Raw genomic sequence first — 14,592 nt, 5'->3', positions numbered from 1 at the left:
CCTTTCTTCCTGGCAGCCTCCTTTGCTACAGTTCTTTTGCTACCAGGATTTGTTTCCTTTTAATTCTTGTAAGGCAGTAACTATATTCATACTTACTTGCTACCTACATCTATTTGGTTCTTTTTTTACCTTTCCCCAACAGGCGAGGCACTTTCTGCAACCCTTATTTTCCTGCTCTTCCCTAAATCCTCAGCACTTCGTCTTCGTACTGCGAGAGCAATCTATTTTTTCTGGTGGCCCCTTGACTGTTTTAAATCATCAACATTATTAAGAGGACTTGATAACATTGAAATATGCAATATGAAATATGCACCGTATGCAGAACTGATACTTGCTCAAATGAGAAAGACCAAAGAAGCATGAAGTTTCAACTCTAATGATGCTTCTTGGAGTAAAATTGTAAAGATAATTTAAATTGAACCAAAGTGATATACACAGTCTAGTCTGTATTGCAGTGAGTATCTTACAAAAACAACCAACGCATGATAATCCAAATAGCGTGAGCAACAAATCCCATTTCTCTAATGTGCACCTAGTCTCTACTGCCTGCTATCACAAGTGAACCATGTGGCCAGAGAGCTCATAAATTCTGCCTTCATCAGCAACATCAGTTAAAGTTAAGAAAATGTGTTAACCAGCTTTTTTTTTCCCTTTTTTTCTTAAAGAAGAAAACCAAACTGTATTCCTTTCATTTCATTCATTTCCCACACGTAAAACCTCTAAAGTCAGCTGCCACATACCAAGAAATAATTCAGCCCTATGATATACAAGGTTATTGAGCATCCTAGGATAAACTTAACACACCTCACAAACCAGTACTAAGTAATCCGATTTATGTAAGAGCTGAGATCATTACTCTTTCATGCCTCAGTTCCTATGTTTCCCATATTAACTCACACATCAATCCTATGGCAGATAACTTGACCTACCAAGCGCAACAGAAAAGAATTTCGGAACGGAAAACAAATTCCAAGGAGACGATACAGGATGATTACTGAGATGTTCTCCTTAAGAGTCTAAAACTCCTTTAAAAAAGCCAACATTATACCAGCAAAGCTTGGGCGGGTGGGGGGAGAAACAAACAAACCAACCAAACCAAAACAAAAAAAACCGACACCCAACAACATCAGTCTGGGGCAAAGATGGCTTCTAGTAGGAAGCACACAGAGCACTGCCAGAAAAATTATCCTTCCAGAACTATTTAAGATACTCCTGGTTACAAAATCTTCCCAGTGTATACAGACCGTCTACCACAAGGACAGGCTTGTTTCATAAACCAATTCTTAACACAGATGAAGACCATCCTGTCTTTTCAACAAGGGACTATATATACAAGCAGCAATGAGCTATTACAAATACGTTATCAACTCTGGAAAAAAGCATCAGCAAGTAATTACAGGGGTTATCAGGGTCCATATCAGTACTCATTACCAGCAGGCTGCCTGCATATTCTTTTCCCTCTCCATCGCCACTCCAGCATGCTGAGTTTTCCAGAACAGTTTCTTCTATTGCATATGTTCATAAAATAGTTTTGAAGGAAATATCTGTTTATTACAGCAGTGATAAGAGAGGTGATATCTAGAAGCAAAAACACATGGAACATTCTTTCACCCAGTGAGTATAACTCTAAACATTACATATGCTGAAAAGCAGTATGCATTTTTAAAAGAAAACAGTGTTCAGAACAATATAAGCGAGAAAGTGTGTGTGAAAAATGCAATTTAAATGTCTTTCAAACTGCTTGGAGAAGCAACTGCGAAGTCTATATATATATGAACTAAATTAACAGTCCATGAGTAATTTCTGTAGTATGCGCCCCAATCAATAATAAATGCCAAGTTCAGATTAGAGTGAAGAACTCTTCCTGATGTCTCCACATCCAAAACTTCTTTTTCCTAACATCTCAAAAGTCACCATTCTACCACAATCTAGCCATCATATTTTTACCACCCCCAAACCCAACAACTGTAAAAACCCTCTGAAATAAAACTAAATCAGATGCAATCTAAACATTCTAACACAGCACAATGCACACAGAGCTGATATTCAACAGGGTCTTCTTTTACACTCCCCTTTCTGACACAATGCTTAGAGTGCGGATCACAAGGAAAAGGGAAAGATAAAAAAGCAGCCCAGATACTGACCCACTCACTCGTGCTAGGCAAGGAGCTCAGGCCACAAACCTACTCTTCAATGAGGAGTGCGGGGTGCAGAATCTGTTCCTCAAGATGCTACTCCAGCCATGATCCCAGCCTCTGAAACAGCAGTTCCCAAAGCACAGCCCATAGGTCACCTGCAGCTCACCAAGCCTTTGTACAACAGTGCACAGAGGGACTTTTAAATGGAAGGCTTCAAGAACACTATTATCAGCCTGCTCAGAGATTTCCAGAGAGAGACTGTGGCAGCTCTGGCAACTCATACGCTTCTGAGAAAACTTGCCCAGTTACGACTACACACGAGTCCAAGCTAGTTCTCAGTCAGCCACGACTTCCAAGTCTTTTGTAATTTGAAACATTCCAAATATAAGTTGCCACTAACTAGTGCCAACACAATTCCTGCATAAACCATTTCTATATCTGAATTAAGGAATGCTGCTAACTCCCCAGATCATAACCTTAGGCATATATAAAGCCTATCAAGTCCTCTGAATACAAAAGCACCAGAAACAAATGTTACCTTTTATGTTATAACATCAAGACATTTCCCATGAACAAGAGTTTGGGAATCCCTGCTCTCCTTAAACTAATCTACTTAGACTTCACTCTGAGTATCACCTGACACAGATTTATCGGTGAAGCTGTTAACAGGATAGTCGCATACTGAAAAATATATAACCAGTGACTCTTCTTTTCTTGATATACCCCCTGGGTCTATGAACTTTCAAGAGTTTATTCTGTGAATTATAACCTGATGCACATTCAACGTCTGTTATTCTACAGAGATAATTCAAGAGACATGGTATTTGCTACAGTATTTGCACCTTAAAACTCCAAATTAAAAATACTTCTCTTTAAGACTTAGGCTCCGTAACTTCTTTTACAGATGCTTCTTACACTCCATGGTTGAGACAAATTCTCCTAGGCTGTCAGAAGCTGTAAGCAAAATAACAGGGAGGTAAGAACAGCGCAACCCTATAAACTACCCAAAGTTTACTGGGTGCCACTCACATGCACCAAGGCCACGCCACAGAAGGCAAGACCGCCATCTTCTCAGGATTGAAAGTATAGATCTCCTTGCTCTCTCTTCCCTTACACTACCAGGGAATCAGTCAGCGTTATGTGGCTGACACTTGCCAAGCAGTGCTACTTGTTCATCTCCCTACTCCTCACCATGGCTGCAAACATATATTTAAACACAAAACTCACACCAACCCCACATCTTGTAGGATGCTTAAAAGTAAGCAGTGTTTCACATGAGCACCTGTCACTGGCCCTGAGCACGGACTCCCCCGGGGTTAAACACCTCTCCCAACTCCCCTGAGGACACAAACTGCGCCGTTCCCTTCAGACGCTCTGAGCAGAAACGTTGCTGGAGGCGAGGGCGGAACCTCACGGCGAGCAGGGAGAGGGCAAGGAGCTGCCGGGTGAGCGTTTCCGCCGGGCTCCCGCTGCCGCGTCACCCTCCGGGTGTCCCTGGCCGAGTCAGCCCGGCCGCGGCCGGCAGCGAGGAGCCGCTACCCCGCGGCGCGGAGCGCAGCCCGCGGCAGGCCCGGCCGCCGCGTCACGGATCTGCTGGTCCCGGCAGCCAATGGGCGCGGGAGCCGGGGACGGCGCGACTTCATTCATTCATTCATAAAAAAGAGGCGCAGCGCAGCTGGGAAGCGCGCCCTTCCACAGGCTCGGCGCGGGGAGGGCCCGCAACCCCGGCTCCCCGCCCCACCGTGCCCGGGGACGGACACTCACGGCAATCCGCCTCGTCGCTGTTATCCGAGCAGTCGTCGTCCTCGTCGCATTTCCAGATGGCGGGGATGCACCGCTCGTTCCGGCACTGGAACTGGTCCTCCTCGCACTCCTTGACGGCGCCTGCAAGACACGGGGCCGCGCCTGGGTCAGCGGGGCGCGCTCCCACGGCGGGGCGGCGGGGGTATCCCGGGGCCGCCTCGCCGCTCGGCCCCGGCCGCGCACAAGCCGGGCAGGGCGCCGGGAGCCGCCGGCCGAGGGTGGGGGCTGGGGCTGGGCTCGCCAGGGCAGAGGGGCTCGGTGCGGGCTGGCGGAGGGCCGCCTCCGCGGGAAGACGGCGGTGATCCCGAAGGTGCTTTGTGCGGGAATAAAAGGGACCATTCCCGTGCTTCCCCGCATTGTTTTAAAGGCGGGGGGAAAAGGAGCCTGGGAATAGAAGGTGGTTAAACCCGAAATGCAAAAGACAAAGAAAAATTATAAAGCACACCGACGCTGGGACCTCCTGCGCGTCCGTTACCAGGGCAAAACGCACAGATACCCGGGGCCGCGGGGGATAACGGGCACCGGCGCCGTCCCGGGAGAAGGGAACTGACCCAACTGAAGTTGAGGGCGGGGAGGACGGAGCAAATCTCCTTTGCAGACTCGGTGCAGCGCTGCTTTGATGAGGCACAAATCTCCTCAGAAAGGGATTAAAGGTGGCAGCTCCTGTCACTAGCGGTTGGGTTGCATTCGCCCGCTAAAGAACGTGCCTGGCCCCCGCAGGTCGCAACCCCCGAGCGTGCCCGGCCCTAGCGCGGGGCACCGCGGCGAGTGGGTGCCCGCGGCCGCACACCCCCGGGTGCCCGGGCAGGCAGGACGCTCGCCCCCTCCCCGCGAGCGCCGAGGCGAGGCGCGCACTTGCCGCACGCCGCGGCCGCCCCGGCGCTGAGGGAGAGCCGCCGGGCCGCGCCGGACCCACCTTTGCCGAGGTGCAGCTTCAGCAGCAGCAGCTGGAGGAGCAGCAGCCGGGCGAGCGCTGGCCGGCACATGGTGCTCGCTCCCTCCGTGGCAGCGCGCCGTGTGCAGGGTGCGCGCAGCCGGCGCGCCGCTCGCTGCCCCGTGCCGACTGCGGCCGGCGCCGCCCCCGCCCCGCCGCGCGCCGCCGCCGCGCCGTGACGCGCCCCGCTGGGCGGGCCCCGGCCGCCGCCTGCCGCTGCCCCCGGAGGGAGCGGCCCCCGCCCCGCCCCGCCAGCGCCGCCGCCGGGACGGCGTACCGGAGGGGCCCCAGCCGGAGGGGCACCTGCGGGACGCCTCCCTCGGCACGCCCCTGCGGCCGGGCGCGCTGCGGCGCGGCCGGGCAGCGGCGGCCACCGAAAGCCCCGCAGATGGCACACGCCGCGCTCGGGCACGCACTTGCAGGCCTGTCTGCGGAGGCCGGTGGCCTTCGCCGCGTCGGCGGCCGGGCTCACCTGCTGCCGCTTCGCGAGGGGCGAAGTCCCGCCACGGCTGCGGGAGGTGACGGCACCTGCTGGCAGAGGGGCCGGCGGTGCCGGGCAGCCAGCAGCGAAGGGGCCCTGGGGGAGCGGGGCAGGCCCAGGCCCCGCTCCGATAACCCTGGAGCTCTGGCTGGGATAGACTGGCCTGCGCCGCTCTGAACCACGCGCACGGGGTCGGGCCCGCTGGTGGTGAGCCTCCCTCCATATGCCCGGTCACAATGGCAGCCTCGTTCATGATCTTGATTTTATTAAGTCAATTAAACGCGTGGACTCTTTTAAATGGCCTTGAGTGGTAAATGGTGTACTCTCCTCGTTACTTTGGATCTCCCACTGAGGGATTTCATTATGACCGTACTGATGTGGTCATCTCCACTTAATGGTGTTCAAATTAGTGAAACAAGTAGGAAGCGTGCTAAAGGTGGCAACCTCCCTTCGCAGGAGCGGCTCGCCCTTGCTACTGCTTAAGCATATGCGGTTTGATCAGTAACTACAAAGGAAATGACTACGAGTTATCAGGGGCCGTGTTTATCGCTCCATTTGCACAGTGCTGATGAGAAAGCGGTTGACTGTCTTTAATTAACGCTGCAGCGTTGTTCATACAGTCAGGATTAAGAGTATTTCAGTAATCTTATTATGAAAAGATATTTTTCAGGAGTAACTTTAACATCACAACAGGATTAACATGATTTTATGTGGAGTGTTATTTAAAAAAAAAATCAAGCACTAATTTTACATAAACCGATGTAATAAAACTTTTCCATGTCAAACCCTGAAATGACTGACTTCAGAACTGGTCCGCCATTTAAAAATGCACCTGTGCCTCTAACAAAAATTTTGCAAGTCATTAGTCAGTAGTGTCACTAATGCGCTTGAATCCTGTGAAGAGGAGAAGAGCTAATCATTGAGCTATTTCACCTGCAGCTTATAGAGTATTAACAATTTATTCAAGCCTTTCTGAACAATTTTGTAGCATGCAAAATGTAACGTGTGTTTGTGTTGGCTGGATCAATGTGATAGATTACAATAATTGCTTAGAGTAAATGAGGTATTTATAATACATTAGGTCAAATTTCTCTTTTTTAATGGTGCCAAAACACAGATTCATAAAGCTACTGTAATTCCTGGCCTCGATCTTCTCTTTCCTAAATTAGTTTAAATTGGAAGTGGCTCCAAAGGCAATAATGAAGCTATCCAGTATGAAACAGTTGCGACTGTGCAGAGCATCAGTCACAGCAATGATTTGCTACGATTCCTACCAGAATTCTATTTTATTTAAAAAACAACAGGTATTTTGGCCTGAATGCCTCTCACAGAAAACAACATTAATAAGCTTTTTTTGAGTAAATTGCTCTGATGACACCTGACCAACAGCAATTTCAACAGCCTGCCCTGACCAGCCATTGGAGAGGCTACTTGTAGCCTAGTACCATCTTGTGGACATAGTGTCTCCAAGGAATTGCAGGGGCAAGACGGAAACTGGAGGTGCTAAAGGGGAAGTAAATTGGGCAAGGGAAACCATTTGGTATGTAAGAGAAATTAAATCTAGTTTTATCCATTATGTTCCAATAGTTAATTAAGACTGTTAATTTACCTCCCAAGGTGCATCTCTTCCAGGAGCTCTCCTCTTGAGTCAGAAACTGGAACAGGAACTCACGCTTCTTTTATCCAGACTGTATGGAAATCTGTAAAGCAACAGCACAGGCATATTTGACCAAACAGTAAGTCTCCAACAGCTAATATGCAACATTTAGTAACCATCGTATACAAAACACATTGTAATAACTAACTGCATTTGCTAGTTGGCAACTGAGTTTGCTTATAGATTTGACACACATAAACCAGTCTGTCTCCTAATCTCAAGAGTGGTTATAGTAGGTGAGCCCAAGGGTCTCTCTAGCTCATTCTGACCCACACTGCAGCTGATAGCACATGCCTGAGAGTGAACATAAAACCAGAGCCAGCATACAGCAATGCTTGCCCAGAATAGCTTCCTGTCTTGCAGCCATTAGTGTCTTGAGGACTTCCTGAGACAATGGTAGTGTCTTTGTATTCAAATAGTCCTGAATGTCATATTTCATGAATATCAGTTCCTTTTCAAACATAATGTAAGTAAAAGTTTTAGCAGGGGTCACATCCTGAAGCAAGGAGTTCCCCAGCTCTACATGTTACGTGAAGTACCTCTGCTTCACATTTCTCTGTCCCCGCTTGGTCCTTACTGGCTCCAGGTGTATAGCACAGAACGTGTGCTCTTGCCAGACATGGAAATATTTCAGATTCAAAGTAATGTAAGTAAACTTAGGAACACAGTGCCATCCTAATGATTTTTAGAAGACCAGCACAGAGTTGGACTACATGTTCCTTATTTTTGGTTGATCTGTAGCGTAAGGGTGACCCAACTTTATTCAACACTTCTCAAGCTAGTGGAGGGCTCCTGCTGTAGCAGACTGTCTCTCTGCTGGCTGTTATGTATAGTTTTTATTAGGAATTAGGCACAGGCTGCTGTGTCAACTCTTTTTTCCTCTCTGAGTGACTGGTATGTTCTACCTCTATCTACTAACTAAACATTCAAAGTCATCCTAAAAGTTCAGGCAGACCAACCAGCAATGGGGCAGCCTCAGCCCCAGGGCACAAAGAAGATGAGAGCAGGAGGCTCTCAGATCATGTCAAAGTGCTGTGAAGGAAGGGACTGTTCAATAAGCTGCCGGATGTGTAATTTGCTAATTTGCCTCCACTTCTGGTCGCATACCGCTGCACATTAAACAACACCAACTAGCACAAATCAGCCTGCCACTAACAGAGCAAGGAGGTACATCAAAACAGTGAAATGCTATTTCATCCAGATGGAGCTTCCCATCAGCTAGCTCTGTGTCTTTCATCATCCACACCATTTCTTTGATCTATTTCACAAACTGATTTTTATAGCTAGATTACTTTTTTTTCCTAACACAGAACCCAGATCTTTTTTCCATACATTTTGCAGCAGTTGGTCACTTAGATTCATAGGTATCTCATGATAGCTACAGCTTATACATCAGAGAAGTCTATTCAATGTCATGATGAATAACTGGTATTCTGCACACTGGATTTTCTGCAGGCTTGTATTAGTATACCAGGTTCTTTTGTTGTTTACTCACACAGGTGTGCATATACACACCCTCCCAAACACAGATTTTATTTGAATTGGAAAAGTCATTCAGGAGCATGTAAAAAGCAATGCACTAGACTTATTTTAATGCAAGTTCATCTGGCGTTTCCAGCTTTTGTCCACTCTACATACTTTCCCTTGTTTTGCAGAAGAACACTACACAGGTTCAGACCAAAAGTCTGTCCTGAGCAATACGGCTACAAGCACTTTCACCTGATGTACGATGCACAGGAGCATTTTAGTGTTCACATCACAGCTGAAGAGGCCACAGACTAGCTGTGCAAGACGAGGTGACCAACACCATCCCCACTGACTTAGAAATGGGCAACAGATTCCATCTAGTTTAACACTGATAACCTGGGCATGGTGGTGCCAAGTTAGAGCAGTATCAGACTTACCCTGGCTTATTTACTGCCACTCACAATCAAGAATGTCAACGAGCTGTGGACCTTCCTTGCCCTGTGACCACTGTCAGAGAGACAGCCCCAGCCAAAGAGAGCTCTCTCAAGTATGGAAGAATGGAAGGTGCTTCATTTTTTTTGTCAGCAATATCTTTGCTAAATGTTAAAAAAAAAAAAAAAAAAAGACAGACTGTCAGGGAAGAGAAAGAACAGGACTAGTGTACATCCACTGGAAAGTCTCCAGTCTATCTGCTGAAACTCTTCAAGCTGTGGAGATTAAGTTTCTTAAGTTAATTGTACTAACACACCCCCCTGCCTCATTTTTCCCCAAACAGCTTAATGTCCTTCTACAATCTTTTTTTTTTCTTTCGAATGGACATTTAAAAACCTGTCCTCCTCTATTTCTATAATAACCTTTGAAAATATCCCCTGTCCGTTAGGCTGACTTTTTCAGGCTTGTCTTTCAACTAGACAAATCTAATTCCTTCAATCCCCTCATGGCTTTTAGATATGCTAATGTAATATGTTTTGCAAACAGATATTTAAATTAAACCTTTTAATTAAAGTTAGTTGAACCAATGCACTAGCAGCCACATCCCTTAAACTGCCAAATTATATGTCAGTACCTGCAATATTATTTAAATTTTAAAATAAAGTTCTCCTGCCAAAACTACTGTGAGTTTTCAGCTATACATAGTTTTGTATATTACATTTTAAACTAAAATTCATTGTCTGCTGCTTCTCCTAAGTGAGGCACAAAACAAGCCACAAACCCAGTGGAGTATAACTACAGGTTCACTTCTGATCAGGACTTGTCCCTAAGACTCTTACATAGCTCCTGGTTTTTACCTACTGTGCTCAAAATGACTAACCCTTTACACAAGCTTCCTTCCTACTTTTGGGATTACCAAACCTACTTTTGTTTGCACCTTGTTTAATAGTCTGTTTTAAAATGTCCTGCTTACTGTTTTTATCTGTTAAGATACTTTAGTCTTTCGCTTTTGATGAATTTCTTCAAAATCTGCCCATTTTAAACTGCACAAAAAAGTTTCTTCTACTTCCTCTCTTTTCATAGTTTTCCCTAGACTGATTTCCAAGAGCTCTCAATTAAAAATTTTCCCCTACTAACTTCCTTAAATACTTCCACTCTTATCCATGTGGCTATAGGAATTTCCCCTAATTCATACATCTGACCACTGTTACTGTAGCATCAGTCTCCATTATCGTTTTACTCTCCAGCCCCATTACATCATTGTGGCCATTGTATGTCTCTTTGTAAGGACACTTTTAATGACAGGTGATAGCACTTTTCATTTGCACAAATCTTCTTTTGCATGTGTGAAAGCAAGCTAGTACTTGAATTCTTTAGGGTTTTTTTCCAATTCATATTTTTATTTATATCTGACTAAATGGTGTCCATACATTGATCTCCCTTTTCTATGCTCTTATTTTTGCAACTTTTATTGTTTTAAAATGCTTTGTTCAATATCTTCTATAATCTCTTTTCTTTCTTAGCTTAATTTTATTCTCTTTCAACTTCAACTTCTTTCCAGAGGACTCCAATCCCCTAAGTCAGCTGTTTGCTGTTCTGCTCTTCATATTTCTTATTTAAATCCATGCTCTGTACTACTTTGTCTATTGGATCCACCTTCCCCTTTCACATTCTAGGAACTTTTCACAGACACTGGGACTTTCCTTTTGCTTGTTTCATGCAAAGGTCAATTTAACCCCCTTAGCACACTCAAAGTCTTCTAATGACATCCTTATTTTTAGTTAGCTCATGACCTAGTAAAGAAAGGAGGACATCACACAATCAGACTTAAATCAAACTACAAACCCTATCAGTTTATCATCCAAGGATTGTCTCTCCTACAGGCCAGAATCTCTCACTTCCATAGCCATAATTCTTCTGTGTCCTAAAACTGTCACTCAGTTCTCCTTTATTCAAGCATAAGTAGCAGTATGATACAGCACTGCCACACTGCTGGCCAAACAAAATCTCAGTGGTACTTGTTGTCCAGGTATGAGACTGCAACATTTAGTGACCAAAGCTTCCACCTAAATGTAAAACACACTGCATTACACATTCACTAACTGCATATACACAAGCACAGATATCAGTCCGTATCTCACACTCATGGATTCTTGCCTTCAGAGCAATTCTGACTTACAACTTTTATATATATATATAACTGCAAACCCAAGTTAGCCCACTTCCTGGTTTTCCTTAGCAAATCAACTGAAATATTACCCAGCACCATTCAGCAGTACTCTGGCCATGTAAGGTTCCCAAAGTAGCTGGGAAGAGCAGCTCCCTGGGAACGTGGCTTCCTGGAGAGTTACTCACAATACTTTTCCAGTATGGCTTCAAATCCATCTTCTTCCACTTCATGGTCTCACTCATGCCTCTCTATAGCAGCTCTGTCAAGGGAGTAGGGGGAAGATAAGAGATGCTTTGCAGTCCATTGGTGAAGTTTTTTATTCAGCTAGAGAGGAGTTAACACAGAAGGCTTCTGCCCTTCATTCCCATCCCAAGGCTGAACACCCTGCCATAGCAGTATCCCTAGACAATAGATCTTTGAATGCAACCAAACCTACAGTCACAATAGGGACCTTTCCCATTAATTTTAATGAGCATAAGAATGAAGGGACTGAGAAGAAAAAAAGTGAGGATTAGGTGTCTGGCAAGATCTTTTGCATGCTAGAGGAGCACTGCTATAGACTGATCTGCTCTTTGCTGTCGTACAGTGACTAATCACCGTGAAAGCTAACAGAAATGCAGACTTGAGGCCATAGTTAGTAACAAGTACAGTGGGATTTTTTCAAGATGTTTCACTTCAAACTATTTATCCTATTACTACTAACAAAGGAATCATGAATTGGAGCAAAACTGAAGTTGACAGTGTCTCGTGTAACTCCACAGTGACCATATACCAATGCTGTAAAGCAGCAGATTAGTACCACAGGCTGCTGTTTGCTCTATGGCTCCCAAAGGGCTTAGACACAAACAGTGAAACCTAGTAGCAGCACCAAGCCTGGATTTTTTTTTCCTTTTTAAAAATTCTATAAGCTAGAGACTCACTCCATTTTTCTCCCACACCTTATTTGCTTAGGCCCCGATGCTGAAGTTGTGCGTGGATGGCAGAAGTGGAGACAAGGTCTGGTTCTGTGAGGTGCAAAATTCCCTCAGCTCCTAGGAGCCCTCTAGAAAGCTCTAAGCATCTTGAAGGCTCACAGACAAATTATTTTAGCATTAATTATAACATCAATGAGAAAATAATACCCAAATGGGAATTTAGGATGATGTCTGCATGGAATGTTTCTCATTATATTTGTATGGATTTTGTATGACAGCAGAACACTTTAAAACCCGTCTTGCTTTCAAACTAGTGCTGAATCTATGCCTTCATGCTAAGCTGCAGGCAGAGTCTAAGTCATCTAATTTGTAAATTCTTATAGCTGCTAGACAAGGCTGTCTTTATGAAGGAATATTAACTCAACAGTTGTTTTCCTTTTTAAAGTGAGAGCTCATTAAAAGCAAATTTTTCAAGGTTGGATTCTGAATGTTTTTTTCTTGCTTTCTCTTTTGATTTACTAGCTTGTCTTTAATAATTTTTTTCAAAGCTATCCCATTAGATATTGCCATCTCATCACTTTCAATTCCTAAATAAAAAGAGAATGAATGGAGTCTTGTGCATAACCAAAACATTTGAGCTTGGTCAGAGTGGAATTATTTGTTTTTCAAAGTGGATAAAATCAAACTAGTTTTTAAAATCCCCTCAAAATATGAATGGGGGGAGGGGAAGAAAAAGGAAACATTGGGAGACCTTTTTTCCAGGAGAGAAAAAGAATCCCATTATCATCTTGCAAATGTAGGCCTGATGTTCAAGTATCTTGTCACCTTGCACATTGTTTTGCTTAGTCAATGATAAAATTCTTCTGGGTGTCTCTATGCACAGCTTCATTAGAGAGACATGAGAGTCACACAAATGCAGCTTTGTTTACATTTGTCCATACGTTTGAGAAGAGTTATCAATGTAACTGAGTTGTGAAAAACTTGTTTCTTTGAAGCTGAGAAACCTTTTCTCACAAATGTTCGGACAGAGCTGACGCCATGTGTAGAATCCATGCTTATATGCACTCCCAGAGCTACAGTTCTTTTAAACAGTTTCAGAAAACATGTCCTTTCAGATTTCCTGCCTATTATACCATGTTGCAACCACAGCAGTTGATGGATCAATCCCTGTGGCATTTTGTCATATCACATAAAGCATCAAGTTATAGATGCACTTCAGAATAACGTGTCCTAGAGACATAGTTTCTAGAAGCACAAAACAGCTCTCCTCCTACCATTACTATTACACCCTTCAAAATATTTCCCCATCCCCAGTTCTTCCTTCAAAAGCAAAAGTGTGTCTCAGTTCCACAGATGTTAAGTTCTAATCAAGATGGATCAAGCCTGAAAGAATACAAGCAGATAGATACTTGTAGTCTAAACCAACCTAAACCAATTCCTACTAATTCAGCTGGTCCTTGATTTGCTGCATCTCTTGGGCTTCAGTGCTGTGTTCTCCTATGACTCTGATAAAGCACAGTACTTATGCATTTGTATGTCTGCACAGATCTTGTCAGACTCATACAGTTTGAACTTCCACAAGCACTTCCCACAGCACTTGGTTAAAGCACTTCAATTTTTACTCATGACACTCCTGCTATTGCCTCAGAAAGACCCTGTCTCCCTTTCATTCACTCTTTAGAAAGCTTAAACATGTCCAAGCTAATCTCAGAGCTACTATTTTTTTAAATAACTTTTCTATTTCAATATAACCTGTGCCACTCGGTAGGATTGCCAGATATTTGTTGTCTGCTAGTCATCAAAGGCTGATCTTGGTACTTCCGAAGGAGGCCCATGATCCCCAGGAGGACAGAAGGGCAACACCAGGCCAACACAAAGCGCTGGAGTAGAGCGTTGAAGGGCTGCAGCCAGCCTCACAGCCCTGAATGGCTGTTCCCTTTCCCCTGGAAAATGATACATTCCCTGGCCAGATCAGGTTAAAGCAGCTCATGTTCTTTGGCTGGTTTAGAGGGCTAGGACCCAAATCATGGGCACACTCACCTGCTAGAGGGCACAGGTGTCAAGGACTAACATGGGCTCCCAAAGATCATGACAAGTCCTTGTAGTGCACCTGAAACTTGATTTGGGAAGTGGATTGTTTCTCTTAACATTACAAAGCAGACATTGGAGAAATTCAGATATTCCCACCCAAACATTTGGGGTCTGTTTTGATTTAATACTGGCTAACTCCGTGGGTCCCAAAAACATGGCATAGTGTTTGTAGCTCATAATTCAGTGTAGAGTAACACCTGCTTTCAGTCCAAAAGTGAAACTTCAATTCAGCAAATCACCCAGCCATTCACAAAGGCACAGAGGGAAGTAAAGGCCACCTCCCTTTGTATAGGTTTGCAATCTTATCTTTGCCTTGCCAAAACAAAATCAATAGGACAAAACACCAAGGTTTGGGCCTTTTGTTAATCATTTGACAACCAAAGTCTATAAATTCATTTCCCCATTTCATTCCTTTATTTATCCTGCTGCTCTGAAAGTCCTGAAAGGACAATGAAAACTGGCCTGACTCTGGCTGTCTCAGTCAAATAAAGCTGGCATGGACATG

At 44.8% G+C, this 14,592-nt stretch overlaps 1 protein-coding gene across 2 annotated transcripts in view; it reads right to left on the bottom strand.

Annotated features, from left to right (window-relative positions):
• The window catches only part of LRP8 (LDL receptor related protein 8), a 196,471-nt gene extending 191,470 nt beyond the window's left edge, over positions 1 to 5,001 (bottom strand). For both annotated transcript variants that reach the window (XM_072868119.1, XM_072868120.1), the window contains exons 1-2: positions 4,858 to 5,001; positions 3,903 to 4,022 (exon numbers count right to left, since the gene is read on the bottom strand). In XM_072868119.1, the coding sequence (XP_072724220.1) occupies positions 3,903 to 4,022; positions 4,858 to 4,927 (190 nt within the window). In that variant the 5' untranslated portion in view covers positions 4,928 to 5,001. The remainder of the gene's footprint in view (positions 1 to 3,902; positions 4,023 to 4,857) is intronic.
• Positions 5,002 to 14,592: the final 9,591 nt, after the last annotated feature.

The sequence above is a fragment of the Ciconia boyciana genome, chromosome 7 (assembly GCF_034638445.1).
Source record: "Ciconia boyciana chromosome 7, ASM3463844v1, whole genome shotgun sequence".
Lineage (NCBI taxonomy): Eukaryota > Metazoa > Chordata > Aves > Ciconiiformes > Ciconiidae > Ciconia > Ciconia boyciana.
Note: the sequence above shows the minus strand (reverse complement) of the source record. Positions and strands in the feature narration are given on the sequence as shown.